The sequence below is a fragment of the Mustela erminea genome, chromosome 19, assembly GCF_009829155.1.
Source record: "Mustela erminea isolate mMusErm1 chromosome 19, mMusErm1.Pri, whole genome shotgun sequence".
In the NCBI taxonomy this organism is placed as follows: Eukaryota; Metazoa; Chordata; class Mammalia; order Carnivora; family Mustelidae; genus Mustela; species Mustela erminea.
Genome location: NC_045632.1, coordinates 10,084,728 through 10,111,478, shown reverse-complemented (window position 1 = coordinate 10,111,478; position 26,751 = coordinate 10,084,728). Strand labels below are relative to the sequence as shown.

The 26,751-nt window shown below is 52.9% G+C and overlaps 1 protein-coding gene and 1 long non-coding RNA gene across 2 annotated transcripts; one reads left to right on the top strand and one right to left on the bottom strand.

The window, feature by feature from the left end:
* Nucleotides 1–2,356: 2,356 nt before the first annotated feature.
* CACNG8 (calcium voltage-gated channel auxiliary subunit gamma 8) lies at nt 2,357–14,744 on the bottom strand (the record flags this gene model as incomplete). Its single annotated transcript, XM_032326108.1, has 4 exons — nt 2,357–3,411; nt 5,010–5,150; nt 6,217–6,300; nt 14,306–14,744. Coding segments are annotated over 4 exons (1,470 nt in total), but the record flags the coding sequence as incomplete, so codon positions are not given.
* Nucleotides 14,745–17,960: 3,216 nt separating this feature from the next.
* Nucleotides 17,961–24,170, top strand: LOC116580217. The gene is made up of 3 exons (XR_004281553.1): nt 17,961–18,403; nt 19,774–19,925; nt 22,003–24,170. It is a non-coding gene; the product is annotated as an uncharacterized LOC116580217 (long non-coding RNA).
* Nucleotides 24,171–26,751: the final 2,581 nt, after the last annotated feature.

Genomic DNA, 26,751 nt, shown 5'->3' with positions numbered 1-26,751 from the left:
TTCAACTTTCCCTGGCTCTGGGACTCGTACATCCCCTCCCTCAACCCCGCTCTTCCCGTCTCTCCACTCCTCTTCATCTCCCCCATCCTTCACCTCTTTCTTGCTCTATATTTGGCCTTTGGACTCTAGAATCCACGCCCCCCCCAACCAGTTCTACCCCCTCCTCCACCAAGGAATCCCCCCTCCCACCCATCTTGTCTCTCTGGACTCTGCCTCTCCATGTTCTGTCTCTCCATTGAGCTTCTGTACACTCTGTCCTGTAGTCCTTCCCCCATATTTTCTACCCACTCTCCCTAAAACTGCTCCCAGGGAATTCCTCCCTGGTTCCCTGCCCTCCAGGTTCTCCCTGTTTCTAGTCCACCCATAGGGCCCCCAAGGGGAACTCCCAACACCCAGTCTGATCCCATCCCTCCCTTGGCTGCCTCCTGTCATCAGAACAGAGGCTGCTGAAGCCCCTGGCACCACCAATGACTGCTTCCTCCCCCTCCATGTCCCAGGCTGTCTTCCCACCAGACTGGGAGCCCTAGAGGGCTGGGCAGTGTCTGAAGCATCTCCATCCCCCAGTATGGTCAGGCTCAGGGCCTGGCACAGAGGAAATATTTACTGGGCAAATGAAGGGACATCCATGAAGCAACGTCCCTTCTGCATCCCCGGTGGCCTTTGAATCCATCCCCTCCACCCCCACAGCCCTTGCTCAGCTCACCTGTGGCCCTCTTCTCCCCTATCCCAGAGCATCAGCCTCTTTCACCACTTTCCCAAGTGGTTCCTTCTAACACGCAATCCAGTCCTGGACTTCTACTGCTCAAAACTCCCATTTCTCCTCACTGCCCTCAGAATAAAGCCCAAACTCCTTCACCTGGCACTCCAGCACCTTTCAGCTCTGGCCTCTAGCTCCTTCTCTGACCTGACCTCTGACCCTACCCAGGCCTGCGATGTCCCAGAACTTTGAACCCTGTCCCAAATACAGAGTGCCATGTCTCTCCCCCTGGCCCATGCCTGGGTCGCCCCCTTTGTCACTTGAAAGGTTCCTATGCATCCTTCTTAAACTTCGGCTGGGATTAGGTTCTCCGGGAAGTTTCCCAGAGTACAGCCGACTGCTGGAGCTCAGTCACTGTGTTCTCCATTCAAGTGTCCATCATAGTCCCTGTCACAGCACCAATCACCCTGCCCACAATACAGTTTTTGACGACTCTACCTCGGGGGCAAGGGAACGGTCTGTTTCATCTTGGGGGACCCTGATCCCAACACACACTGCCTGGTATGTTAGCAGAGGCACAGAAATGTCAGAGTGAATGGCTGAATTAATGCATGAATGAGACACAAATGTCTAAGTCCCACAGAGACAGGGCTTCTCCTGTACACCAGATGCCTTGCTGTGCTCTAGGATTTTGTGATTACCTGCTTCCTCCCAGGAATGGGAGTTTCAAGGACCAGGGCCTGTGTTTGATGCTGAATTTCAGCCTGCCTCTGCCTCTCACTCTCCTCTTTGATTTCTGGCCTCCCTTTTGTGCCCTATTCACATTGTGCTCCTGTTTAAAGCCATTCCATGGCTCCCTGCTGCCCTCAGAATGAAATCCAAACTTCTGACCTAACCTACAAGTCCCTGGGCAGTCAAGCTGTGTCTACCTCTCCAGCTTTGTCTTGTCCCATCTGCACCTGGCTTGCTACACTTAGGCCCTCCCTGGAAGCTCTTCCTGCCCCAGGGCCTTTGCATATGCTGCTCCCTGGCTGAGACACTTCCCCAGCTTCACCCGGCTGGTGTCTTGTCATCCTTTCAATGTCAGCTAAAATATTCCTAACTTTTAAATTGGGTTACATCTCCCTAACAGAGCAAGTCAAAGCATTTCAGATTTCTCCTGGGTTCTAACCATAACTTACTCTTTGTATATACAGTTCTTTGATGAATGTCTGTCTCTTGCACAAGATGCAAACTCTATGAGGACATTGGGGAACGCTGCCTTCCTTCTGTAGGCTCAGCGGCTACCCCAATGCCTAGTGCTTAAGTATACCAATGGATTTCAGATAACGAATGAACGAGTCACCCTCTGTGGCCATTATGTTCCCTCCCCAGGACCTTCTTGGTGCATAAGAGGCACTCAATAAACCCTTGTGGAATAATGAATGAAAAAGTGAATGAATGAGCACGTCCATTCCTTGTTACCTTGCCTTTCTGCAAGCCTTCTCTTTACCTTTCTGCCTCTTCACATAGGGCATATATATAGTTTGTAGGTATAACTATATATTCGTGTGTTATGGGCCCCTCTCCAGGAGTTGGGCTGGGCTGGGAGTCCCTCCCTCCCCCCGCCCCGCCCCCACATGCACACAGCAAAACATTAAAAAGAAAACATCTCAAAACTGCAAAAAAACTCCACGGCCCTCCCCCCACCCCCCATCCCACAAAAAAAATAAAACACGACGCCCCCTCCCAACGGCCTCCACCCGGTGGGGGTCCCCGATCCGAGCGCGGGGCGCGGGGGAAGGCCAAGCAGTCTCCAGCGCGCTCGCGGGGAGGGAGGGGCGCCCCCGCCCCCACGGCAGCCTCGTTGCACGCGCGCCCGCGCACGCGCCCCGGACACGCCCCCTCGGCGCCCCCCGGCGCGCGCCCCTACACCGGCGTGGTTTTCCTGTTGAGCGTGTTGGTGTTGGAGGCGGCGGCCTCCTTGGCCAGGGTCCCGGGGGCGGGCGCGGCGGGCGCGGGCGCGGGCGGGGCGGGCGCGGCGGGTGGCCCTGTGACCGTGACCGTGACGCCGCCGCCCGCCTCTTTGGGGAAGGCGTTGTGCAGCGTGAGGAAGCCGGGCGCGCCCCCGCGGTCCCGCTCGGCGCCCGCCCCGCCGCCGCCCGCGCCTGCGCCCGCGCCGCTGTACGCCCCGCCGCCGCCGCCGCCGCCACCGCCGCCGCCGCCGCCGCCACCGCCGCCACCGCCACCGCCGCCGCCGCCGACGCCGGCCCCCGCCAGCCCCGCGGCCACGCTGCCCTTGGACGGGTCGCGGCTGAGCGTGTACATGGAGATGTCCGTGGAGGCGAAGCCCGGGCCCCCGGCGCCGCCGGGAGACGCGTCCCGCGACGGCGACGGCTCGCTGGAGCGGGAGCTAGAGCGGGAGCGGCGGCGGTAGCGGAAGCGGTAACTGGGCAGACGGAGGATGGCCGAGGGGCCGCTCCCGCCACTGCCGCCCGCGCCCCCGCCGGCCTTGAGCAGGTCCGAGCGAGACTGGCAGTGCGCCTCGCGGCTGCGCTCGATGTAGATGTTGACGGCCAGCACGCCGATCACCTCGGCCAGGATGAACGACAGCCCGCCGAAGTAGAAGGACCAGCCGTACGAGTAGTGGTTCTTCTTCTCCTCGTCCCGCTTCGGGCCCGGCTCGCCCGCGTTGGCCGAGATGTACACGATCACGCCGATGATGTTGCTCAGGCCTGGGCAGGGGACGGTCAGACGGGAGCCTGGAGGCCACCTTGGCCCCGCCCCGCCCCCGCTCCCGCCCCGCCCCGCCCCGCCCCGCGGCCCAGCCGCGACCTTCCGCACAGTCTCGTCCCAGGTCTCTAACTCCTCCGGAGCTGATCCACAACCCGCCCCGCGGTGGTCTAAGCTCCACCCACCGGTGGTCTAGTTCCTGCCCCAAAGGAGCCCTGTCCCGTCTCAGGTGCTCTAATTCCTGCCGAGCTGGCCCAGGCCCCAGCCCACGCTGGTCTAATCTCCACTTCCGAAGGGCGTAAGCCCCGCCCCAAATGATCTCTGCGCGGTCCCAGGTGTTCTAACTCCTCCTTGGCTAGCTGGGGACCATGCCCCAGCTGGTCCAGGCCCTGGCTGGCCCAGACCTTGTCACGGTCGGTCTAAACTCCTTCCCAGTTGATCTAGACCCCAGCCTTAGAGGGTCAAAGCCCCCAGTCCCAGCTAGCCCAGGCTCCATCTCCTCTAGTCTGGTCGAAACCTGGCCCCAGCGGGTCCAGGCTCGGTTTGGTCTTATCTAAACCCTGCCCGTGATGACGTAATCCTGGCCTGGCTTTCCAGGCCCTACCCTGAGTAGTCTAACTCAATCTTTCATGTTACAAACCTAGGTTTTCTACCGAGCCCTAAGCTCGTTTAAACTGTTAATGTGGTAATTCCGCCCTGATTCTCTAGGCTCAGTCCCGGGCTGATCTAAACTCTTACTTTCATGGTATCAATCCAGACTGGTTATCTAGTCTAGGCCCTCCCCCTGCTGGTCTAAAATTCGCCCTTACTGAATCGGGGCCCCCCTTGCTACCCTAAGCCCCGCCTCCAACTTATCAACCCCCGCCCCCTGCGGGTCCAGACATGGCTTCTCCGCCCGTACCCCGCCTTTGAGTCCTCTGGCCCAAAAGCAGATCTTGACCCATCCCCAAAGCACCCCCTTCTCTTAATGCTAAATCCTCCCCCTTCTCTGGATTCTGTCCCCTAGCATTTCCCAGCACTACTCATTTCACGTAGAAAAGAAGGGAAGCCAGGGGTGCGGGGGGAGGGAAGTGTGGGGAAACCTCACTCGAAGTTGGTCTAGATAGCGTGCGAGGGCAAGCTCTTCTTGGATCAACCGGGTTTCACGAGGCCCCGCCCCCTAAAACAGGTTCCTCCCCTCCATCTGCTGCCAATTCCCTTTCTCCCTCTCGCGCTCAGTCCTCGGGATGCCAGCCCCGCCCCTCGATCCTCAAGATCCCAGTTGTCTCAAGGCCCCAGTTGTCTCAAGGCCCCACCCTTCTCCTAAGACCCGCCCCTTCCGTCTGCTGGACCGCGGGCTTCCGAACCTGAGCTCCCAGCATCCCCAATTACGCGCTAGACACCTGTCAGTGCTGGCTTGTTCCCCCCAAAGACGGCGCAAAGGCGACACCTACCTTGCCCAGCGGGTGGCGATGGAGCTCAGGAAGAGCCTAGGAAGGCTCCAGGCCCCAGCAGGCGCCTGGGGCAGGGTGGCTTTACAATCGCGCAGACACGCGCGCACACACACAAACACACACACGTGCGCCCGCGCAGGTGGCCTCCCCCTCCCTCTGCCTCTCACCTGCTGCCACGAACAGGATCCCTGCGCCCAGAATGATGTTCCTCTTGGATTTATAGACCCGGGAGGCCGCCACGCACACGCCCCCGAGCAGCAACAGGATGGCACTGAGGATGGGGAAGATGCTGGAGGCCCGCACGACCCCTGCGAGGGAGAGAGGAGGGGAGAGAGGATGGGGGCCAGGGCGTCAGATGCGGCCTTCTGGGCCCCCTCGAGCGCTGCGCCTCCTGTCTCCGAGCCTCTCGCTAGAATCCTCCAATTCTCGCCCTCTGCCTGTGTTCTGGCCATTGATTTTTTTTTTTTTTTCATTCTCTCTCCTCTTTAAAATTTTTCTGTTTCTCGGTCCGATCTCCTCTCCCGCCTTTTTCTTCCTGCTTTTCTTTCTCTCTCGGCCTAGTATTCTCTCCTGACACATTTTTCCCCCCTTTTTATTTCCCCAAATCACTCTCCCTCTCTGTTTTTCTCTGACCTTCTCTGTGGACCCTCCCTCTTTTTATCTTTCTCCTTCTCCTCTACGTATTTCTTTCCTTTCTCTGGATTTATCAAATCTCTTAATATCTTGCCCACCCCCTTTCTGCGGGGCTTCATCTCTCTGGGTTCCACGCCCTTCCTCCCTCTGAGCCCCACCCCCTATCCTTCTGCCCGGATCCATCTATTCCTCCGGGCTTCGCTTGTGTGTGTGTCCGTCTGTCTGTCTGTCTTGTCTTTCTCTCTGCAGTCCTTTCCACCCACCCTCCAGACCCTAGCAAACGGATTTTGCGATTTCTGAGCTCCGCTGAGGCCGCAGCCAATCATAATTCAGGATTTGCCGCGTTCTCGGAGTAGCTACCAATCGCACCACCGGCTTCCCCGGTCAGCTCTCGAGAGTGGCCAGTCCGCGCTGCAGGTTGCCTCAGAGCCAGGGCGCAGCGGCCAATCCCAGCCCAGAAACCGACAACCAGTCACGGAGCAGTGTCTACGCGAGCTTGGGCTGTAAGACGGCCAGTCACCTCCTGGGATCCCCCCTCAACCCGCCCCAAGGTGAGAGGAGGGGGCGGGAGAGGGATCACTGAACCAATTGGGGTCCAGAGGATCTCAGGCTCCGGCTCTGGACAGGCCGGCAAGTTCTTCCCTGCCTGTCGATCTAAGTGCGCTCCCCCGCCCCTCCTGCCGCGTTCCGCCCCCGCCCCAGCAGCCCCACCCACCCACTCTGACTCAGACCCCCACGTACGGAGCAGATACTCCGCGCTGTCATGATCGTAGTCCGTGTCCTCCGGGAAATGGTTGATCTTCACGCAGACGCCTCTTTTCAACCCTGGAGGGGGATGGGGGTGATGGTGGCGGGGGACACTTAAGAGTGGGAAGAACCCCCGGCGAGAGAAGACCCCTTCCTTCCCCAAACCCCTCCTCTCTCTGGCCCTATTGGGAGACAGGAAATCCTGGCTCCCGAGCCTTTCAGCATCTGGGACAAACTAAACTTCTCTGGCCTCGGTTTTCCCAGCAGTTAAGAAAAGAAAAGAAAAGAAAAGAAAAGAAAAAGGAAGAAAAAAGAGAGAGAGGGGAAGGAAGGAAGAAAGAAAAGGGGGAAAAAAAAAAAAAAAGCAAAAACCATGCAACACTCACTAAAAGGCCACAAAGACCTTTTTTGTCCTGTAACCCGGGCTAGGACACTCAACCTCTCTGGCCTTCTGTCTTCCCCCGCTATGAGAAAGAAGGCGCCGGTCTCAGCAATGTCAAGGCGCTCTGCGACTCTGAACTTGTCGACAGGTCTGAAAACGCGTGGGAAAACGAAGGAGCGCGCAGAAGGCGAGGACTACATTTCCCATGAGGCCCTATGAAGTCGCAGCCCCAGTGGACAATGGGAGTTGTAGTCTCTTCAGGTCTGCCTCTAGGGAGAGGGATTCCCAGTCTCTTACCTGGAATCCTCTGGAAGATGGAGTGGCTGGAGCAAGTAGAGGCATGTGAGGAGGTTTGCCTCTAGACGTCATGCGGTCTCACCCCCTTCTTCCATCCCAGAATCCTCATCCTCACACCCTTTGGGGACCCATCTTCTCACCTTTGGGGAAAGTTCCTATTCTATCTCTATCACATAACTAGAGATTGATATGTAAATAAATATAAATATAAATACATTTAGACTCCTCGATTCTCCAGGCTCCTTCCAACCTGCAGGCCTTTGCCCATGCTGTGGATTCCGTTCACATTCTTCACTGGTGAAAAACTTAGGCTGCAAGGGGGCAGCTCACAGGGTACCTGCTTGAGGAAGCTTTCCCTTGTGTGCGCACGAGCGTGTACACACACGCCTCCCACCGAAGATGGGTCAGCATCCTCCTCCAGTGCAGAACAGCTCCCTGCAGTACCCTACTCCCCCCTCCTTTTGGGGCGTGTCTAGGGTTGCTTTATGAGCTTCTTTTCCTCAGTAAGCTGGGGGTTTCTGCAGGCCGACAGGCATGGAGTCTGATTCCTGTGTGTCCCTAGCATTGCCTGGCACAAAGGAGGGAGGCCTCAAGAAATGGGTGTTGAATGAATGAATGAAATTATGAATATAGGGAGAGCAGAAGGGGAGATTGTAAGCAGAAGATGATGGGGAAAGTGATGGGGATAAAGGAAAGGGTTGAGAAGGAATATAAGGCAGTGAGTAATTCCTGTAATAGGTAACATTTGCTAAGTGCTTCCTAGGTGGATTAACTCATCCAGAGCTCCCACGAGTCCCATGAAATAGATAATGTTATTGGTGTTGCACAGTGGCCAAATGTTGGGAATTGGACTCACACTGCTTGATAATGAAACCCAACTCCATCATGTCCTGATTCTGTGACCTTGTCGGTGTTACTTAGGCCAATTTGCTTCAGTCCTTTCACCTACAAAAGCGGACAATAGGACCTACGTCATGGAATTGTTGTGAGGATTGAAGCCAGATAGAGATTGAGCACTTTGTAGAACATAATTAAGTGCTCAGTTGATATCAGTCCATCTACCCATTGTCCAGATGAGGAGGCAGAGCCACAGAAAGGATTAATCAATTCCCAGCTGATGGGTGGTGGAAGCAGAATTAAAACACAGCAGTTTGCCCTACTGGCATATAAAGTTATGGGTCATTCACTACTATCTTCCAAGCATCTAGAACAACATCTAGCGCTTAGTAAGTGCTTAATAAATATTTTTATGAAAGTATGATTGAATGGGCCAAGGACACGAAAAGATGCTCAACATCACTAATTAGGGAAATGCAAATCAAAACCACCATGAGATACTGCCTCATACCCACTAGGATAGCTACTATTTAAAAAAGCAAAGCAGAAAATAACAAACATGGATGGGGATGTGGAGAAATTGGAACCTTTGTGCACTGTGAGTGGGGATGGAAAATGGTACCCGCTGCTACCATTTAAAAAATTAATTTAAAGATTTTTATATTTAAAAGTGCTACTATATGACCTCACAATTCCACTTCTGGATATATACTCAAGAGGATTCAAAGCAGGGTCTCTGAGAAACACGTGTACCCTCATTTTCATGAACAGCACTATTCACAACAGCCAAAACCAACCCTATTTTCCATTGGCAAATGAGCAGAGAAACAGAATGTGGTCGATACATTTAACGGAGTATTATTCAGCCTCCAAAAGTAAGGGAATTCTAACGATGTGATGAAACAGATGAACTTTGAAGACACCCTGCTGAGGAAAGGAGGCCAGTCACAAAAATACCAATATTGTATGATTCCATTTCTAGGGGGTATCTAGAGGAGTCAAATTAATGGAGACAGAAGGTAGAGCGGTGGGTGTCAGGGGCTGGTGGAAGGGGGCATGGGGAGTTTTTGTTGAATGGGAACAGTTTCATTTTGCAGAATGAGAAGAGTTCTGGAGAACAGGTGCACAGCAATGCAAGTGTACCCTTAAAAAGTTACGATGATAAATTTAATGTTATGGTTTGTTATATTTTACCACAATTTTTAAAAAATGAATGATTGATTGATTATACACCTCAAGTGCAAACTCTCATCCATCAGCACATTCATTATGGTGTGGTCGGTAAGACTGGGGGTTCAAGTTCTCCCCTTTCTTGAGTGGTATCACAGCACACCTCTCAAAACACTCATCATAATTAAATGAGGTTGAGCATGTAAAGCACAGGGCACACAGACCCTCTCAACAGATCAGTGATGACAGCAGTAATGACAACCAGTACCTACTAAGGGGCTAAGCACACGCCAAGCACCTAGAGCATTCGACAGGTAGTAATGCACTTGGGAATTATTACAAACCCTAGGGATACTGGATAATAATGATGTCCCTGCTTTACAGGTGAGAACGGAGCATAGAGTGGGAGACTGCTCAGTTCCGTGTAGATGGTAAATTGAGGGGAAGGAGATTAACTGTACCTGGGCTTCAGAGGGAGCATATTTAAGACAGTGGAGCACAATCCCTGAAATCACATGCCAGGACAGCTGCTTCCCAGCTGTGTGGCTTTGGGGACTTGAATGCCCCTGAGACTCAGCTCCTTCATTTGGGAAATGAGGACAATGCCATGACCTCAGAGGCTTTGCTAAGGGTTCAGTGGAACACAGGGTCAAGTGCAGAATACAGGCAGCTGGGTAACATGCTTCTGTGTATTATCTGACCTGACTAGGCTGAGCCAGGAGCTTTTTCTGTCCAGGGATGGCAGTAATGTGCCCCTGGGTCTCCCTTGAGCCTGCCTAGCACAGACCTGGGTAGGTGGGAGTGAAGAGGGGGCTGTGCTGCAGTGAGGGTGCATGGAGAAGTGGGCTCCAGCCTGCTCTGCCCCTCACATGTTGGGTGACCTTGTGGCTGACTCACTTCCCTTGCTGACCATCAGCTTCCTCCTCACACCACTTCCCCCTGCACAGTTGGGAGGACTGGGGAGATAATAAGATGTGCAAAGTGCTGGGCACAGGAGCTTGAGATACCCCACTTGAAGGACTGGAGCTGTGGGTCTGGGTCTTGATTCCTGAGGAGGGAGCTACACCCACACCCATGTTACCAGCCCCAGGTGGCTCCTGGGCACTTGAAACGTGGCAATTGATATGAGGTGTGAGCATAAAATACGTACCAAATTTCAGACTTAGTGTGAAATAAATGCATAATATTCCATCAATAATTTTTTACATGGACTAAATATTAAAATGATAATATTTTGGCTATGCTTGGTTAAATAAAAGATATTAGCCTTTATATTGATTTATTATAGTGTATAAATTCTATTTATTAAATTATATTCATTGAACCTTCTCCTTTTTCCTTGTTTGAGTGTAGCTACTAGAAAATTTTAAATCATATATGCAGCTTGTGTGATGGGCAGTGCTGGGTAAAAGGCCGAGATTTCTGGGCTACCAAGGGAGGGGGTACTCAGGATAGTCACCTGAATTCTGAATAATTAGAACAACAACAACAACAAAATATCAATGACACAATCTAACCCTTACTCTGTGCCTGCTAGCCTTTTAAATACCTTACATTTACAGCTCATTGAACCCCTCCATAATCCCTGGGAGTTAAGGGGTGTTGCAAACCCCAATCCTTGGAGGATGGAAATGAGGCACAGAGAGGTTCAGTGTGGAGCCCGAGGTCACCCTGCTGTGCTCAGCAGGCAGCAAGTAAACCCAATCCCAGTCTTGTCCCAACGTCTGTGTCTCAGTCGCTCTACCTACTGCATCTGTCCGGGAGACTCACAGGGACATGGGGACGGAACCCGAAAATCCCCGGGGATCGAGTGCCTTCAGGAGGCAGTGGTCCGGGGGGCTTGGTTTCTACATTCCCGGGTCCCTCGTGGGCTGGAGGCTGGTGGATGCCTTGCTTTGTTCTCCTAGGAAGGAAAACAGACCTGGATTCAAATCCAGACTCGACTGCCTATGAGTCGTGTCACCTTGGGAAAGTCATTGCACTTTCTCTGAGCCTTCACCTGCATTTCTAGAAGGTGGGGATGATGGGGCTACTGTGAGCACTGTGTGGCAAATACGTGATGATTACAGTAATAATGGAGCCGGCCTTCATTTACACCCTCCTTACCACATCTCCTTTGGCTTCTGGGACACCCACTTACCTCATTTTCCCTAAATCTCCATGGCTTTTGCTTTCTGAGCTCCTTTTGCTGGCTTCTCTCATCTCTCTTTTAATAGTGGACTAGCTCAGGCTGCAGCCCTTCAACTAATTGTTTGGTATATTTCTCTCTTCGCATTATCTAGGTGACCTCATCCATCCATATGCAATGACCCCCCAATTTATATCGCCAGCCCAGACCGTCCCCTGAACTCTGGCCTTGTACAGCATATCACTCACAACCTAGATCAGGGGTCAGCAATCCACAACCCATGGGCCAAACCCAGCCTGCCAAATCTGGCAAAGAATGGGTTTTACATTTCCTAAGTGAATGGAAAAAAAATATCAAAGGAGAGTGTTTCGTGGCACGTGAGAAAGATACAAAATCCAGAGGTCGGTGTCCACACATGAGTTTAACTGGAACATGGCCACGCTCATACACTCACCTGTCCTCTTTAGATGTTTTCAGGAGTGGCTGTGACAGGCACAGGTCCACAGAACCTAAAACACCAACCGTGCGGCCCTGAGCTATGCCCACCCCTGTCTTAACACTTAAAAAGCATCCTAAATGCAACACATCCAAAATCGAACTCCTGCTAGCTGTCCTCAGAATAAGTTAGACCAGAGAAAATAAAATACATAAAATGAAATACCCTCTGAACCGTCCCCCAGAGGCCTCCCTGCACCCACCTCCCACCCCCTCCCCGGCCATTCTTGGGCGCTCAGGCCACAGCCTTGGGAGCAGTGACTCCCAACCAGGGATGAATTTATTCCCGGACAGAGAAAGTGGACAGCTTTGGTTGTCATGACTTGGGGACTGCTCTCAGCACAGAGAAGAAAAGGCGGAGGCCAGGATGCTGCCGAGACCCTACAGTGTGCAGGATGGTTCCCACAGCCAAAGTGTCCGGAGTGCTGAGTTTGAGAGATGCTGCCTCGGAGACCCCCGATCTCTTTCTCTCTCTCGCCTCCCACAGCCACCCTGCCACAGTGCCGCAACCCCCACGGCCACTCTAGTTTTGGGACACACTCTGAATCCAAATCTCTCCTCCAACTCCACCCACCCACACCCCAGACAAGCGTCCACCTGTCCTCCCTCTTGCCTGACCCCTCAGTCTCCGCCCAGGGCGTCCAGAGCCCTCCTGTCCGCTAGGTACGTCAGGAATGCTGGACGGGAAAGCCAAGTCACATCCCAGCACCTAGAACATGTGAAATGGGGGCCTGTTCTCTCTTGGATTGCATCTCCCACCACACACTCTTGCTCATGTTACCAGGGGCCAGACACCCAGGCTCCCAGCTCAGGGCCTCCACTGTGGCTACCTTCCCTGCGGAGAGCCACGTGGCTCCATGTCCCCTTCCTTTAGGCCTCCACTCCGAGGTCGCCTGATGGGTGAAACCCATCTTCATCTCCTCACCTGTAATGTCACATGTATGTCCTGACACTTTCCATCCTGTCCCCTGTCCTCCTTAGCACTTAGTGCCAGCTAACACCCTAAAGGTTTTGTTTACTTATCTTTCTTATCATTTGTCTCTCCCTCGTGAATAGAAGACATATAAAGCTGGGATCTTTTGTTTTTTCCTGCTATTCACCCCCACAATCAAGAACAGTGTCTGGCATATAGTGTAAACTCAATAAATATCGGTCCTATGGATGGATGGACAGATGGATGGATGGACGGACGGATGGATGGATGGCATTCTTATTATATGCTGTCCACTGTCCTAGGGGTTTCAGGACACAAACCCCCACCCATGGCTGGTGCCTGGCATTTGGTCCGACCAGTGAATGGACCGGACTCGAACGCCCACAGGAGGAAGGAAGTACAATAATAAGACAGTGGACAGATGTGAGGGGACAGGGAGCAGAGGCGACTGTGGGGATGTGCACACCGCATGCCTGATCTGCAGGGGCAGCGGCTGCTTGGACCGGCCAGTCGTGGCCACTGCAGAATGAGGTCCTGTGCTGTCAGATCTTCCACTAGTTCAAAAGATGCTGGAAATCAGATTTTCAATGTGAAGTCTCCCTATTTTTAAATGTTGGCAACTGATTCGGATTTTGGTTTCAGTTTTAAACACTTGGCACACCAGACGAAGCATATCAGCACATCCCATCCTTGAGACCTGGGTTCTCTTGGCTCTGCCCCAGTCACAGCTGGGTGACCTTGGGCAAGTGGCTTAACCTCTCTGAGCCTTGGTTTCCTCATCCCCAACAGGATCCTGCCTCACAGGATTAAAGGAGACAACTGCACTCCTCACTCACCGCGAGTGCTCAGCAAAAGAGAGGAGGAAAGGATGGGAACAGAGAAGGATGAAGAAATGGAGGGACCTTGGTCTTTTTGATGCTGGAGGAGAGGTCTGGGACGGTGGAGTTTGCATAAGAGCCGTGAGGCTCAGGGAGGTGAACAGATAGTGATCACACAGGAGACAGACGCATGGTGGGCCTGGGACCCAGATGTCCTGCCTCCAGCCCCGGGCCCAGAGCTGTGCAGACACCACTGAGTGGGAGGGAGGAGGGGCTGGGGCAGGGGGCTGGGAGAGGACAGCAGTGAGTAGGTGAGCAGAGGGTGAGGTAGAGGCCCCCCAGCATGGAGAAGGGCTACAAGAGGGAGAGCAGCACCCAAGGACAGAGCAGAGATGGAGACTGGGAGAGGCGGTGGTCTTAGGGTTCCCGAGCGAGGTGTTCAAGGAGGAGGAAGAGGTGAAGGAGGCGTGAGTGGAGTGAAGATGAGGCAGAGGAGGCCTAGGGCCAGGCCGGGAGGCTGGAAGAAATCCTAATGGAGAGGGCCAACGTGACTGGAGTCTACAGGAGGGAAGGGAGGAGAGGGTAAAGAGCTCTGACCAGAGAGGGCTCCACCATGACCCATGACGTCGTAGGGAGAAACAGCCCAGGAGGAGGAAGCAGGGGCAGGGGGGCGGAGGGGACGGGGAGGGGCGGGTAGGATGTCTCTGGAGAGCAGCTGAGAGGGGGGCCGGAGGAGGCCAGCCTGCCCAGCAGAGGAAGGGAGGGTCCCCGGGAGAGAAGGGAAGGGGAGGGAAGGAAGATGGAATGCAGAGGGCAGGAGGGAGGGAGGAGGCAAAGGGAGGGATGGGGCCAGCGGCAGGCGGGCCACTAGGGGACGGTGCGCGGGACGGGGTGGGAGGGTGCAAGAGGTGGGGCCGGACCCCACGAGAGGGGACAGAAGCAGCCAGCGGAGGGGGGGGGTCCCCGGCCCGCGAAGTCTGGAGGGGAGGTGGGGCGCGAGGCCAGGGCCCCCCGCACCCTACCTTCCAGGCAGCAGATCCTCCAGAGCCCCGAGTGGGTGAGGCCGCCGGGGTCCTTCTTCTCCGAGGAGCCGCTGCCCCCGCGGTGGGGCGGCGCGTCGTCGCTGGCCGTGAGGTTGGTGGTGTTACAGATGAAGGCGCGCGTGTACAGCCAGTAGTCGGTGCTGATGGCGATGGTCATGAGGCCGAAGGCTGCGAAGGCGCCCACCGTGGTCAGCAGCACCTGCACCCCCTTCTCGCACCAGAGGCCCCTCTCTTCGTTCCAGCGCTTCAGCGACTCCAGTTTGACCACGGGGAGCCGGGGGGCCGTGGGCCACCACCGGGGCAGCGGGGGCGGGGCCGTGCCGGCGGCTGGGGGGGTCACAGCGCAGGCAGAAGTGGGGGCCCGGGGCTGGCCGGGCTGCGCGGGGGCGGCGAGGAGGAGGCGCGGCCCGGGAGGGGGTCAGAGGGCGGCCATGGGCGCCGGCTGGTGGGGGCAGGAGCGGACACAGGGTTAGTAGAGAAGGAGCGCACCTCCCCCACCGCTGCCTAGACCCCACAGCGGACCCCCACTGTCTCCCGGCTTGAAGAAACTCCTTCCACTCGGGGTCTCCCTGCCTCCCTTTATCTGGAAAGTCTCCCTCGGCCCAGGGCAGGCTTCCCACCAAACCCCACTGGGAGTTGGTGGGAAACCGCCGGCCACCGAGCCTGACGCTGCGCACCCCACTCCTGCGCCCTCCTGCTCCTCCCCCTGTCCTCACGTCTTACCCACCGTCTTACCCACCGGGAAGGCCGCCCGCCCCCTACTCTGGCCCCCCGGGCTTCCTCCTCCCAAGGAACCTACAAGAGCCCCATCACCATTCTTATCTCTCAGGGTTCTGCCTGCTCCCCTCGTCCCCTGCAAGTTTCACCTCCTCGCCTACTGTGTCCTCTCCTCAAGAAACATAAATCTCTCAATCTCTCTCCTCAGCTAACAAAAATCTTCCCAACGGATCCTCGCTGTTTGCACAACTAAGAAGAACCACGTGGTCACCACCACTCCCACTCCCACTCCGGCCCCCTCCCGTCCCCAATCAGACCCCTATGTCTCTGGACCAGGGTTCTCAACCTCTAACACAGCTGGAAATCACCGAAGGACCTTGGAGATCAGGATACCCGAGCCCCACCTGGGCAATTCCAATTTCATTGGTCTGGGGTGTGGTCCCTGAGCATCTAGGTTTTAAAAATTTCCCTGGGGGATTCTAATGGGCCACCAGCACATGGAACCCTCTGGTTTAGAAGGATGTCTCCAGCCCCCTCAAACTCACTCCACAGTCCCCACTGTCTCCCTTGGACCAGCCCCAATCCCCTACTACGTCTTGGACTCAAGCAAAATAACCCACCCTCTGCTTTGCTTCAAAGAAGTCTTCCGAATCTGGCCCCCACTGTCTCTACAACTTAGGCAAACTCATCATAGCCATCACTCTCTCCTCCTCCATTAAGAAAAATTTCCTCCATGAGCTCCACGGAGAAGCTACTCACAAGAATCCCTTCCCCCAGACCCCCAGTTCCTCTCCATTCAGAAATCTCCTGATGTTTGACCCAGACTCCCACTGCTGTCCAGGGAAAGTCCCCCACTCTGCCCAGCATCCCCCCTCCCACCCCATTCCTCTGCCCTTCCACCATCTCCCATTGCCTCCAAATCCCCTAACTGGAGCTCTGGTTCCCTGTTATCTTCATCACACTGATGAACCCCCAAGTCTAGATCTCCCCGACCCACTTGGAGCTCCCACTCTCTTTAACTTACGAGAACCTTCCCCCTTCTCCCTAACCTGACTTCTCTTATACCACCAAGAATCCCCTTCCTCCACCAACATCTCCTGTACTCAGGAAAATTCCCTTCAGGAGCCCCACTACCTTCTCTTCTTGGGAACCCCCCCACAACTCCCCTTACTCTTTCTCCTGTGCTGAAGCACCTACTTTTTTCCAAATGTAAATGGAGCCCCCCATAGACAGTGCCTCTCTTTCCCATTCAGTAACCCCTGTGTCTGCTCATTTCCCTCTTCCACAGCATGCCCACCACCACACCCCCAGCCCTGCCTTCTCTACCCCAGCCCTCCTTCCGGGCACACGACCCATACCTGCTTCCACCACTCACTGTTTCCTAGACTTCTTCCCCAAATCCCATGTTACAGTTCAGAGCATGGAAGCCAATAGAAGGAACCCCCCCACCCCCCCCAACCGCCCCGGGTCCTAGTACCAGGGTGACCTTGGCCTTTTCCACCCCAATCAGCTGGCCCTGCCTGGGTCTGCTCCTAGGAGGGGTTGCTGAGAAAGGTTGTCTATGGGGGGTATCTCCATGGCAACTGGGCCTAGTGCCCCACACATGTGTTCCCTCCCCCACCTCCACTAGCCTGCCTACACGCAGCCCCTACCCGTGCCCATTCATCAGCCCACTGGACAGTGGCATTCCCCAGCCCCCATCCTCGGTTCTGGCCCCTTCCTCTTTCAAACGCGGAGTTTCCTCTCCTCGGCTCCTGGTTTCTTCTCCCCCATCCGTACCCCTCGCCACCAGCACCAACGCCTCCACTGTCCTAGCAAATCTCTGCTTCCACCCCGGGGTGAGCCCATGACCCCGAGGTGTACCCCTCCCCCTGCTGGACCCCCCACAATCCAAGATAAGCAGGGGATGGAAATGGGGTGAGTGAGGGAAATTCTCCATCAAAAAAAGATTTGAAGATCTTTTCATTTTGTCGATTTGAGGGGTAATCTGTTTGGTTTTAGGGACTCTTCCTTTCGTCCATCTGTCAGCGGCAGCAAAAGAGGAGGGAGCAGGGGACCCCCAATTCTAAAGCTTCCGGATATGAGAGGGGTCGCCAGCCCTTCTCCCTCTGAAGGGGCTGACTCTTTCCTCCAGAATTAGGGGGGGGTCACAGAGCCTTCCTTCTACACCCGCCCACCTCCGATTAATAAAAAGATCTGTCTCACCTCTGTTAACGATAGGTCAACTCTCCGATGCACTGGGGAGGGGACGATGAGCCCCCCTGTCTGCACCCCCCCAGAAAAACCCTTGTGGCTCCCACTTCTCACTGCTCCCCCTCCCCCAGCAGCGAGGGACCCAGGCGTCCGACCTGGTCGGGGGGGTGGAGATGAGGAGGCGTACGGGGATTGAGGGTGTTGAGCTGGGAGGGGATGCTGAGGGGCAGCTCTGAGCTCGGGCCCCAAGGGAGTGGGGGTCGGGATGAAAAAAAAAAGGTGAGGAGACAATTTGGTTCTCGTGTCGCTGGGTAAAGTGCGGAGCTGGAGGACGAGAGAGGGAGGGAGGAGGGAGGGGGGAGGGGAGCCGCTGAGGATGGGGGAGCCACAGAGAGGAGGTGGGGGGAGGGAAAGGATTGGGGGGCAGGGTCTGGGTGGCAGAAGGAAGCTGAGGAAAAGGAGAGAGAGAGACCCAGAGAGGGAGGGAGAGAGACAGAGAGAGACAAGGAGAAGCGGAAAGAGAGAAACCCAGAGACTGTGAAACAGAAATGGGGGAGGGAGAAATTTGGGGGAGGCAGCGGCTGGTAGCAGAAGGAAGTTGGAGAGAGACACACACACAGAGAAATATCCAGAGAGAGAAGGGGACAGAGACAGAGACACAAAGAGAGAAACCAAGAGACTGGGGGACAGATGGGGGATGGGGTAAGGGAGAGGATGGGGGGGTCAGAATGGGATAACAGAAGGAAAGAAGAGACAGGGACAGAGTCATCCAGAGAGGGGGAGGAGAGACAGATGGGGAGAGACAGACAGAGACTGAGGGTGGGGGGAGAGAGAAAGGGAGAAAGGGAGAGAGAAATGGGGGGTGGGTACAAGGTCTTAATAGAGAGAAGGATGCTTTAGAGAGAGAAAAAATGGAGAGAGACAGAGAGAGAGAGAACGGACAAGAGAGTAAATAATAAGAGAGATTTAGGGGAGAAGGCTCTGAGTGGCAGAGGGTGGCTGAACACGGAAAGGCAGGTGCGGAAGGAAAGAGAGAGACCCACAGAGAGGTGGAGAGCGCCTGACTGGGAGAGACCCCGGGAACGAGACACAGAGAGACACTGAGGAGGCATCAGAAGGAAGCTGGAGGAAAACAGGAGAGGGGCCAGGCTCCGATGGATGAAGGAGGTCAGAGATCCAGGACACCCGCGCCCCCTCCCCTACCACCTCCCTCGCCCCTGATCCCTACCCCCATCCCCATTTCAAAGCCACCACCCCACCCCCACTAGCCTCCATCTCTCCACAGCATCGCCTGCCGCCGCCACCGCCTCTTCCTGTCGTCATAGCAACAGGATCCAGGCGCCCAGCCAAGGCTGGCAGCAGCGCCGGAAATGAGGGGAGGGCCTTTCCAAAAGGACCCCAGGAGCTGTCCCCTTTCCCCAAATCCAAGGGACAGCTCCACCTCCCGGGGCCTTCCCACCCCCCACAACTGCCAAGGGCAAAGAGCCCCTGAGAACGAAATTCTCTTGTATTCAAGTTAGGAGGGTAGCAAGCCCTTAGTTCCACTGGCATTTCATTCCCCCCCCCACCCGCCCCTTGCTCCAGGAGTGAGAGTCCCCCAAGACAGGAACGGGAGTGAGGGGGCAAACAGGAGGTGCGAAACTGGAGTGGAAATCAGTCTTAAAGAAATCTGCCTGGGGCTGGACGGGACAGCTCTACAAGTTTGAAGAATAATGATTGTTGGAGTTGCAGAACTAGCCAGTGGGCAAGGGGGTGGGAAAACTCGAAGCATAAAATCTGAGAGGAGAGTCAGAAAGTTCAGTCTTGGATTCAAGTCTCAGAGATGCCTGTAGCCAGTGGGTGACCTTGGGCAAAGCATTTCCTCCTTTCTAGACTCAGTGATAACAGGAACAAACGGAGAACGGGGATAGAAAAGGTCTTTGCACACTGCTCTAGACAGACAATTATTTCAAAGACAGTGTCCTCCTGCAAATGCTATCCAAACCCAAAAGCTAGGCGTGACCATACACTTGGGCTGGGGAGTTTGCATGCTTCGGTGTCTTGTGGAATTCTTACCGAATCCTTGCGACAGGGCACTGAGAGTCCCATATTACAGATGAGCAAACTGAGGCTTGGAGATGTATGGCGAGCTGCCCAAATCGCTCAGGGAATAAAAGGCAGACTTGGAGATGAAGCAGCCTCTTTGTGGGGCTTGACAGGGGTGGACAGCCAGAGAGGAACCTCAGAGCCATTTAACATGCCACTTTGGGTCCCTCGCCTCCCTTTTGGAGACTGGCAGAGACAGAGAAAACCTGTATTTCTCACACATCCAGTCCCCTTCCCCTGGAGGAGCCCTACCCTGTACCCAGCATCTCTCATATCCATTGGAGTTTCTAGAGGTCAGTTACTTAATTCTCACCATGGCCCACGGGGGAGAGGAGTTTAGAGAAGCATTCTGACACCCCTTGTTTGGAAGCAAAAAAACACCAGCCTCAAGGGAAGGGGCCTGGAATTCATTCATTTGAGAACTATTTGTTCTGCCTCTGCTCTTTTGCCAGGGAGAGGGACGCAGCTGCAAACAGGCTCGGCCACGGACATAAACTGAGCTGCCGATATTACAGACTCAAAGTCATTTGCAGCCATTGACTCGGTCTCTTGGCTTCTGTCATCGGCCCCCGTTTCAAAGACGGGGAGACTGAGACCAAGAGAGGTAAGCACATCACCAGGGTGGAAAGTAGCTACAATCAGAACCGAGGTTTCAGATCCCAGAGTCTGTGCTGTTTTCTCGGCTAATAATAAGCAAAAACAACAACAACAACAAAAAACAAAAACCTTATTATGAAACTAATAAAACAAGCCAGGGTTTCCAAGCCTCGGAACTAGTGATACTCGTAGAGTAATTCTCTGTCAAGGGGGGCGTTCTGTGCCAGAGGCCAGGAGCAAGGGGTTATTATAAAAAGAAGTCAATCTGTCCCATCTCAAATCCTGTTCCTTTTTGGAAAAGCCTCTTAAAGTTTTTGGCTGTTTCTTCTCTGACTTACCTTACCATCCTTAAACAATAATTCTCTCCTGGATGTGTCAGCCTTATACATCATGGATTCTTTTTCTCTGATAGAGATAAGGATTTCACTCATTTTTCCCCTCCCAAACACATATTTTTAGTTTTTCTATTGGTTAACTTTGTGGCAATAAGTGACAGACTTTACGTTGTGATTCCTTGTTTCAAGGGCATATATCTGGTTTCTTTTTTTTAAGATTTTATTTATTTATTTGACACACAGAGAGAGATCACGAGTAGGCAGAGAGGAAAATGGGGGGGAGCAGACTCCCCACCAAGCAGAGAACCCCACCTTGGGCTCCATCCCAGGAGCCTGAGATCATGACCTGAGCCGAAAGCAGAGGCTTAACCCACTGAGCCACCCAGGCGCCCCAATAAATAAAATAAAAATTATTTTTTTAAAAAGATTTTATTTATTGGGGCGCCTGGGTGGCTCAGTGGGTTAAAGCCTCTGCCTTCGGCTCAGGTCATGATCCCAGAGTCCTGGGATTGAGCCCCACATCGGGCTCTCTGCTCAGCTGGGAGCCTGTTTCCTCTCTCTCTCTCTCTCTGCCTGCCTCTCTGCCTACTTGTGATCTCTGTCAAATAAATACATAAAAATAAAAAAATAAAAATTAAATATTTTATTTATTTATTTGAGAGAGAGAGCATGGGGAGGTGGGGGACAGAGGGAGAGGGAAAAGCAGATTCCCTCCCGCTGAACAAGGAGTCCAATGCGGGGCTCGATCCCAGGACCCTGAGATCATGACCTGAGCCAAAGACAGACACTTAAGCAAATGAGCCACCCAGTGCCACCAAAGATTTTATTTTTTAAAAGTCATCTTTATACCCAATGTGGGGTTCAAACTTGCAACCCTGAGAACAAGAGTCACATGCTCCCCAAAACTGAGCCAACTGGGTGCCCAGGTCACATGTTTTTGCATCTCTTGGGCATATACTTAGGAGTGGCATTTCTGGATCCTGTTTAACCTTTTGGGAAATGAGATAGCATCTTTGGACTTTGTGTTGTAGGATAGATACGTTGGACCCACTGATCAACAATTCAGTTCATGGAAAGGCTCTTCAGAAGGAGTGGCACGGAAGGTACAGGCCGTGGCTCCGTTCAGATCTCATTCCTATATTTGCTGATGAATTCATGTCACATTACCCAGGGTCTCCCATGGGCTGGACCTAGAGATCTAGAGACTGTAGAATCAGAGAGAAGCCTGCGAAGCCCCTAGGCTCCAGAAGGTCCTCTACCCTTAACTTCCCCTGTGGTCGGCAGAACTCTAAAATAACCCCCAACATCCCCCCTGCCCCCAGGCATACACACCCTTTAGAATTGCCTTCCCTTGGGGTGCCTGGGTGGCTCAGTCTTTAAGCGTCTGCCTTCAGCTCAGATCATGATCTCAGGGTCCCAGCATCGAGCTCCGCATCAGGCTCCCTGCTCAGCGGGAAGCCTGCTTCTCCCTCTCCCACTCCCCCTGCTTGTGATCCCTCTCTCGCTGTGTCTCTCTCTCTCTGCCAAATAAATAAATAAATAAATAAAATCTTAAAAAAAAATGGCCTCCCCTTGAGTATGGGCAAGTTTGTGAATAGAGTGAGGCATCATTGCCACAGTAGATTACATTGTACGGCAAGGTGAGGGGATGCACATGTAATTAAAGTCCCTAATCACCTGACTCGTAGTTAATCCAAAGGGAGGGCATCTGGGGTGGGCCTAACCTAATCAGGTGATCTCTTTGACAAGGATCAAGAAGTGGCAGAGACTCAGAGCAAGATTCTCCTGCCCTGTCCTTACGGAAGGCCACACACTACACACCTGAGGATGGCATCTGCCGGATCCGCCAGCAAGAACACAGGAACAGCGTCTGTCATCCCAGGGAAATGATCTTTATCTCTATCCGAGGGAGCTTGAGAGAGGACCTCTCCCTAACGGAACTTCCCCATGAGAATGCCACCAGTCGGCTTCTGGACTGCAGCCTTGGGAAACCACGAGCAGAAACCCCGTGCACTGTGCTGGCATCCTGAGCCACCGAAAGTGTGAGATTAATAAACACGTGCTGCTTTAGGCCACGGCATCTGTGGGCATTTGTTACAGTGGCCAGTAACTGATCGACTCTGGAAATGACATCGCACCGTGAAGGTCACACAGAGGCTGTTCAGCCAAGGGTGCATCCATGTCCGCTCTCCATGCCTCCCTCTTACTCCCACAACCAGTCAGTCAGTCCCCGCGTGCAGACTCCTCTCTCTCCAGGATCCCTTCCATATCCATCCCCTTCTCTCTGTCCTGCTCTTGTCTGGACGGTCCCACCAGCCAGTGGATGCCACCAGTCTCCCTTCAGCCCGATTCTCCTTTGGCCCCTAAAGACTCCCTAACACTCAGAGCGGACCCTTTCCCTCTTCTGTTCAGAATTTTCCTATGGCTCCCTATTGTCCTCAGGAGAAAATACAAGCTCTTCACCTGTGTCCTTTGCCAGAAGCGCCAGTCTTGTCTTATGCCATCTCCACAGCTGCCTCCTGGAGCCTGGAGTGGTTTCCCCCACTCTGCTCAGCTCCTTCACACTTCTGAAGTTCCTGAGTGTGGCTCCCTCACCTGGAACCCCTTTCCATCTCTTCCATCTCTTGGAATCTTCTTCTGTCTCCCACATGAAGACTCAACTGAAATGCTTCCTCCTCTGGGAAGCGTTCCCCGACCTCCCAAGGCTGCATCAGAGGAAATAGCTGCACTTCCCCCATGCCCTGTCGTGCCTCCATTAGAGGAGGGTGACCACCTGGCATTGTGACCAGCATGTCAGTCTGTCCCCCCAGCAGAGTAGGGGCTGGTGCCCCTCACTCTCCTCCAGTGCCTGGTTTTGGTACTGCAGGTGCTGCACGGACGGAGGGACAGACGGATGCAGGAAGGAGTGAAAGACTCGGGGAACAAGGGGATACATATTCTAGGGTCCTCTGGCAGCCAATTACAACCTCCCATCCCTGTCCAACCCCTCTCCCGCCTCATATCCTGAGTATGCGTTCTCCCAGGTGTTTGAGTGTATCTTGTCAACAACAGCTGGGGCCTTTGTGTTTTCTCAAGAGGAACAGAGTGGTGGTGGCGTGTTTTCCCGCTGTACCAGGAAGAGAAGATCAGCGTTTCTAAAATGTCCTCATTCAGGGTGAAGTGGAAATATTCCAGTGCTGAGGAATCAGGTGGCCTGAGTTCTAATCCTTGCTTTTCCTTGCCTCCCCAAGGGACCCCAGAACCAAATCCCTGTGCTCTGGGCACTTTGTGCTCTTGTCTGTAAAGGGGATGGGGAGGGGGGCAGTGATCTCGCTCCAAATGGGATGTCCTGGGATGATGACTCAAAGCCACACATCCAAGGAATTCTGGCAGGGTTTTGGGGTGTCTGTGAAGCCGAACATTGCCTCTGAAATTTTGTGAATGTGGGTACTCTTCTCTGGAGGCTCATAGCTTTCATCCGGTTCTTGAAGGGACCCCTAATCTCCTACAAGTTAAGATTCACTGTCTATTGACAGATTGAACAAAATCTCATTTGTGTCAGTAAAAATAAAATTTTTTTAAAAAGCAAGGGAGAGTACATGAATGCAAAGTTATTGTCTAACGCAGGTTTCCTCAACCTGAGCACTAGTCATATATCGGACCAGATCATTCTTTGTGGTGGCATCAGAGAGCATCCTGTAGGTACCATTCCCTGGCTGCTACCCACCAGAGGCCAACAGCACCCCCCAACTGTGATACACCTAAAGCTGCCCACCCCCCAGGGGTGGGGGGGTTGGGATCAGTGAGAAGATGAAAGGCACTTTTTTCTTTTGGTCCTCTGCTGCTTAAATTTGAAATTCATGACTAAACATTAAAAGTATAATAAAAATGAGTTTAGGGGGTGCCTGGGTGGCTCAGTTGGTTAAGTGACTGCCTTTGGCTCAGTTCATGATTCTGGAGTCCTGGGATCGGGTCCAGCATCCAGCTCCCTGCTCAGCAGGGAGCCTGCTTCTCCTTCTGATCTTTCCCCTCTCATGCTTTCTCTCCTCTCTCTCTTTTTGAAATAAATAAATAAAATAAAACTAAATTTTAAAAATGAGTTATTGCTAAAATAAGTTACCTCCATTCAAGGGACACACACAGCTGTTAAAAAAAATGGGAAGAATCTCTACATTTGAAAAACAGCAGAGATGTTTAATGTGTTTACTCTCAGAACCCCTCTATGGGCTTTAAAATGCCAAGGGGGGTGCGCCTGGGTGGCTCAATGGGTTGAAGCCTCTGCCTTCAGCTCAGGTTATGATCCCAGGGTCCTTGGATTGAGCCCCTCATCCAGCTCTCTGCTCAGTGGGGAGCCTGCTTCTCCCTCTCTCTGTCTGCCTCAATACCTACTTGTGATCTCTGCCTGTCAAATAAATAAATAAAGTCTTTTAAAAAAATGCCAAGGGACCTCCAAAAACGTTTGTTTCTGCGTGTTATGTCTGTGGACACATAACATATTCAAAATTCAAACGGGGGAGACTTAACAACCTGTATTAATTTCAGTAAAATAATAAAATCATTGAATGTTTACCTAGACAACTCATTTTAGTGAAAAATAATTGTATTTTCCCAAGTGCACACAAAAATACAGTGGTGTTGACTTATATTTTTGAGAATCTATACAGTGTTTGGTCTACCAGAAGAAAGTGGGGTTCTCATATCTCCTTCTGCATTCAATTTATTCTGATAGCACCCGTTGTGTAGATACAAAAAGACCTTGGACCTTATACACGCATGAGGGACTGAAAGTGGCAATGGCAGACCATATCTCAGTATACTTGTAAAAGTGGCTTTGACCTCATGGACCCCTTCATCAGGTCTCAGGGAGGCCCCAGGATCCCTGTGCCACACTTTGAGAACTACTAACATGTGTGGTATTATTCTGTAAATTAACTGAGTGGGGTAATGTGGTGTAAGAATGTGATAGTTGGGGCACTTGGCTGGTTCTTCAGTAGATTGGGCTTGGAGTTCAGGCTGAAGCTGCCGGGTTTTTTTTTTCTTTTTTAAAGATTTTATTTATTTATTTGACAGACAGAGATCACAAGTAGGCAGAGAGGCAGGCGGGGGAAGGAGGGAGCAGGCTCTCTGCTGAGCAGAGAGCCCGATGGGGGTTGGCGGGGGATGCTCCATTCCAGGACCCTGGGAACATGACCTGAGCCGAAGGCAGAGGCTTAACCCACTGAGCCGCCAGGTGCCCCAAGCTGGAGCCTTCTTAAAACAAATAAAACTATGATAGGTAAACAGATGGAACATTGTGGCTCAACATACTCAGAGTATACAGCTCAGTGGTTAAGTGTGATCAGTTCAGGAAACCCCCACGTTTCAAATCTTAGCTTGACCGCCTATAAGCTGTGAGACCAGGAAAAGGTTACTTTACCTCTCTGCATCTCCAGGATCTCATTTTATAAAAATGGTATGAAAAGAAAAGCACCAGTTTCCCTGGGCTATTGGATACAAAGTGGCTGGCACATAGAAAGCAGTCAATAAATTATGCAATTAATTTATGCAAACTGTCGTTATTAAGTGTCCTTGAAAAACAATAAGGTAGCATTATATAACTGATACTGAATACTCTTCGTAATACATGGCCCTGTGAAACTGGGAGGGGCAGAACTCTGTGTACACAACGATAAAAGCCATGTCAAAACTACCTGTATGTACTATGTATTCAGTTGTATGTGGATTTAAAAACGCGTGCCTGGGGGCTCCTGGGTGGTTCAGTGGCTTAAGCCTCTGTCTTCAGCTCAGGTCATGATCCCAGGGTCCTAGGATTGAGCCCCTCATCCAGCTCTGCTCAGCAGGGAGTCTGCTTGTCCCTCTGCTCCTCCCCTCACTTGTTCCTTCTCATTCTCTGTCTCTCTCTCAAATAAATAAATTAATTTACAAATAAATAAAGAAATCTTTAATCTTTAAGATCCCATTCCATTTTCAAAAATGTAAAAAACAAAACAACCAAACCAAACAAAACAAAAAATCTTGGTTAGTTCTTTTTTTAAAAAAGAACTTAAACTTTAGGACATCAGGTTTGTTAAGTTTTGGACAAAATGAGCAAATATCCAGCAAACATCCAGCACTTACTCCAAAACTGTCCTTTCTGCAGGCAAGACAGACAGCACCAATCGACAGGGATGGCAGACAGCACCAATCAATCCAACCAGTGGGGACATCCCTTCCCAATGAGCAGACAGATATTAAAAATCCCTCTCCACACCATGTTCCAGGCAGCCAGTAGGAATTGATTCCTCTTGACAAAGGAGCTGAAACCTCTTTGCCAACCCAGATCTCAAACATGACCTCCAGAAATTCCTGAAACCATTGGAAATGACTCAGAATATTTCCCTCAGGGAATCTGATCCTGCTGAATCGTCTTCTTCCCTGCTAACCTGCCCCCACCACTCTCCCTGTTCCAGAGGGATTTGGAGTCCTTCTGCCCATCCCCCCTCCTTTTTACAGAAAAAGAAACTGAAGCCCCAGAGATTA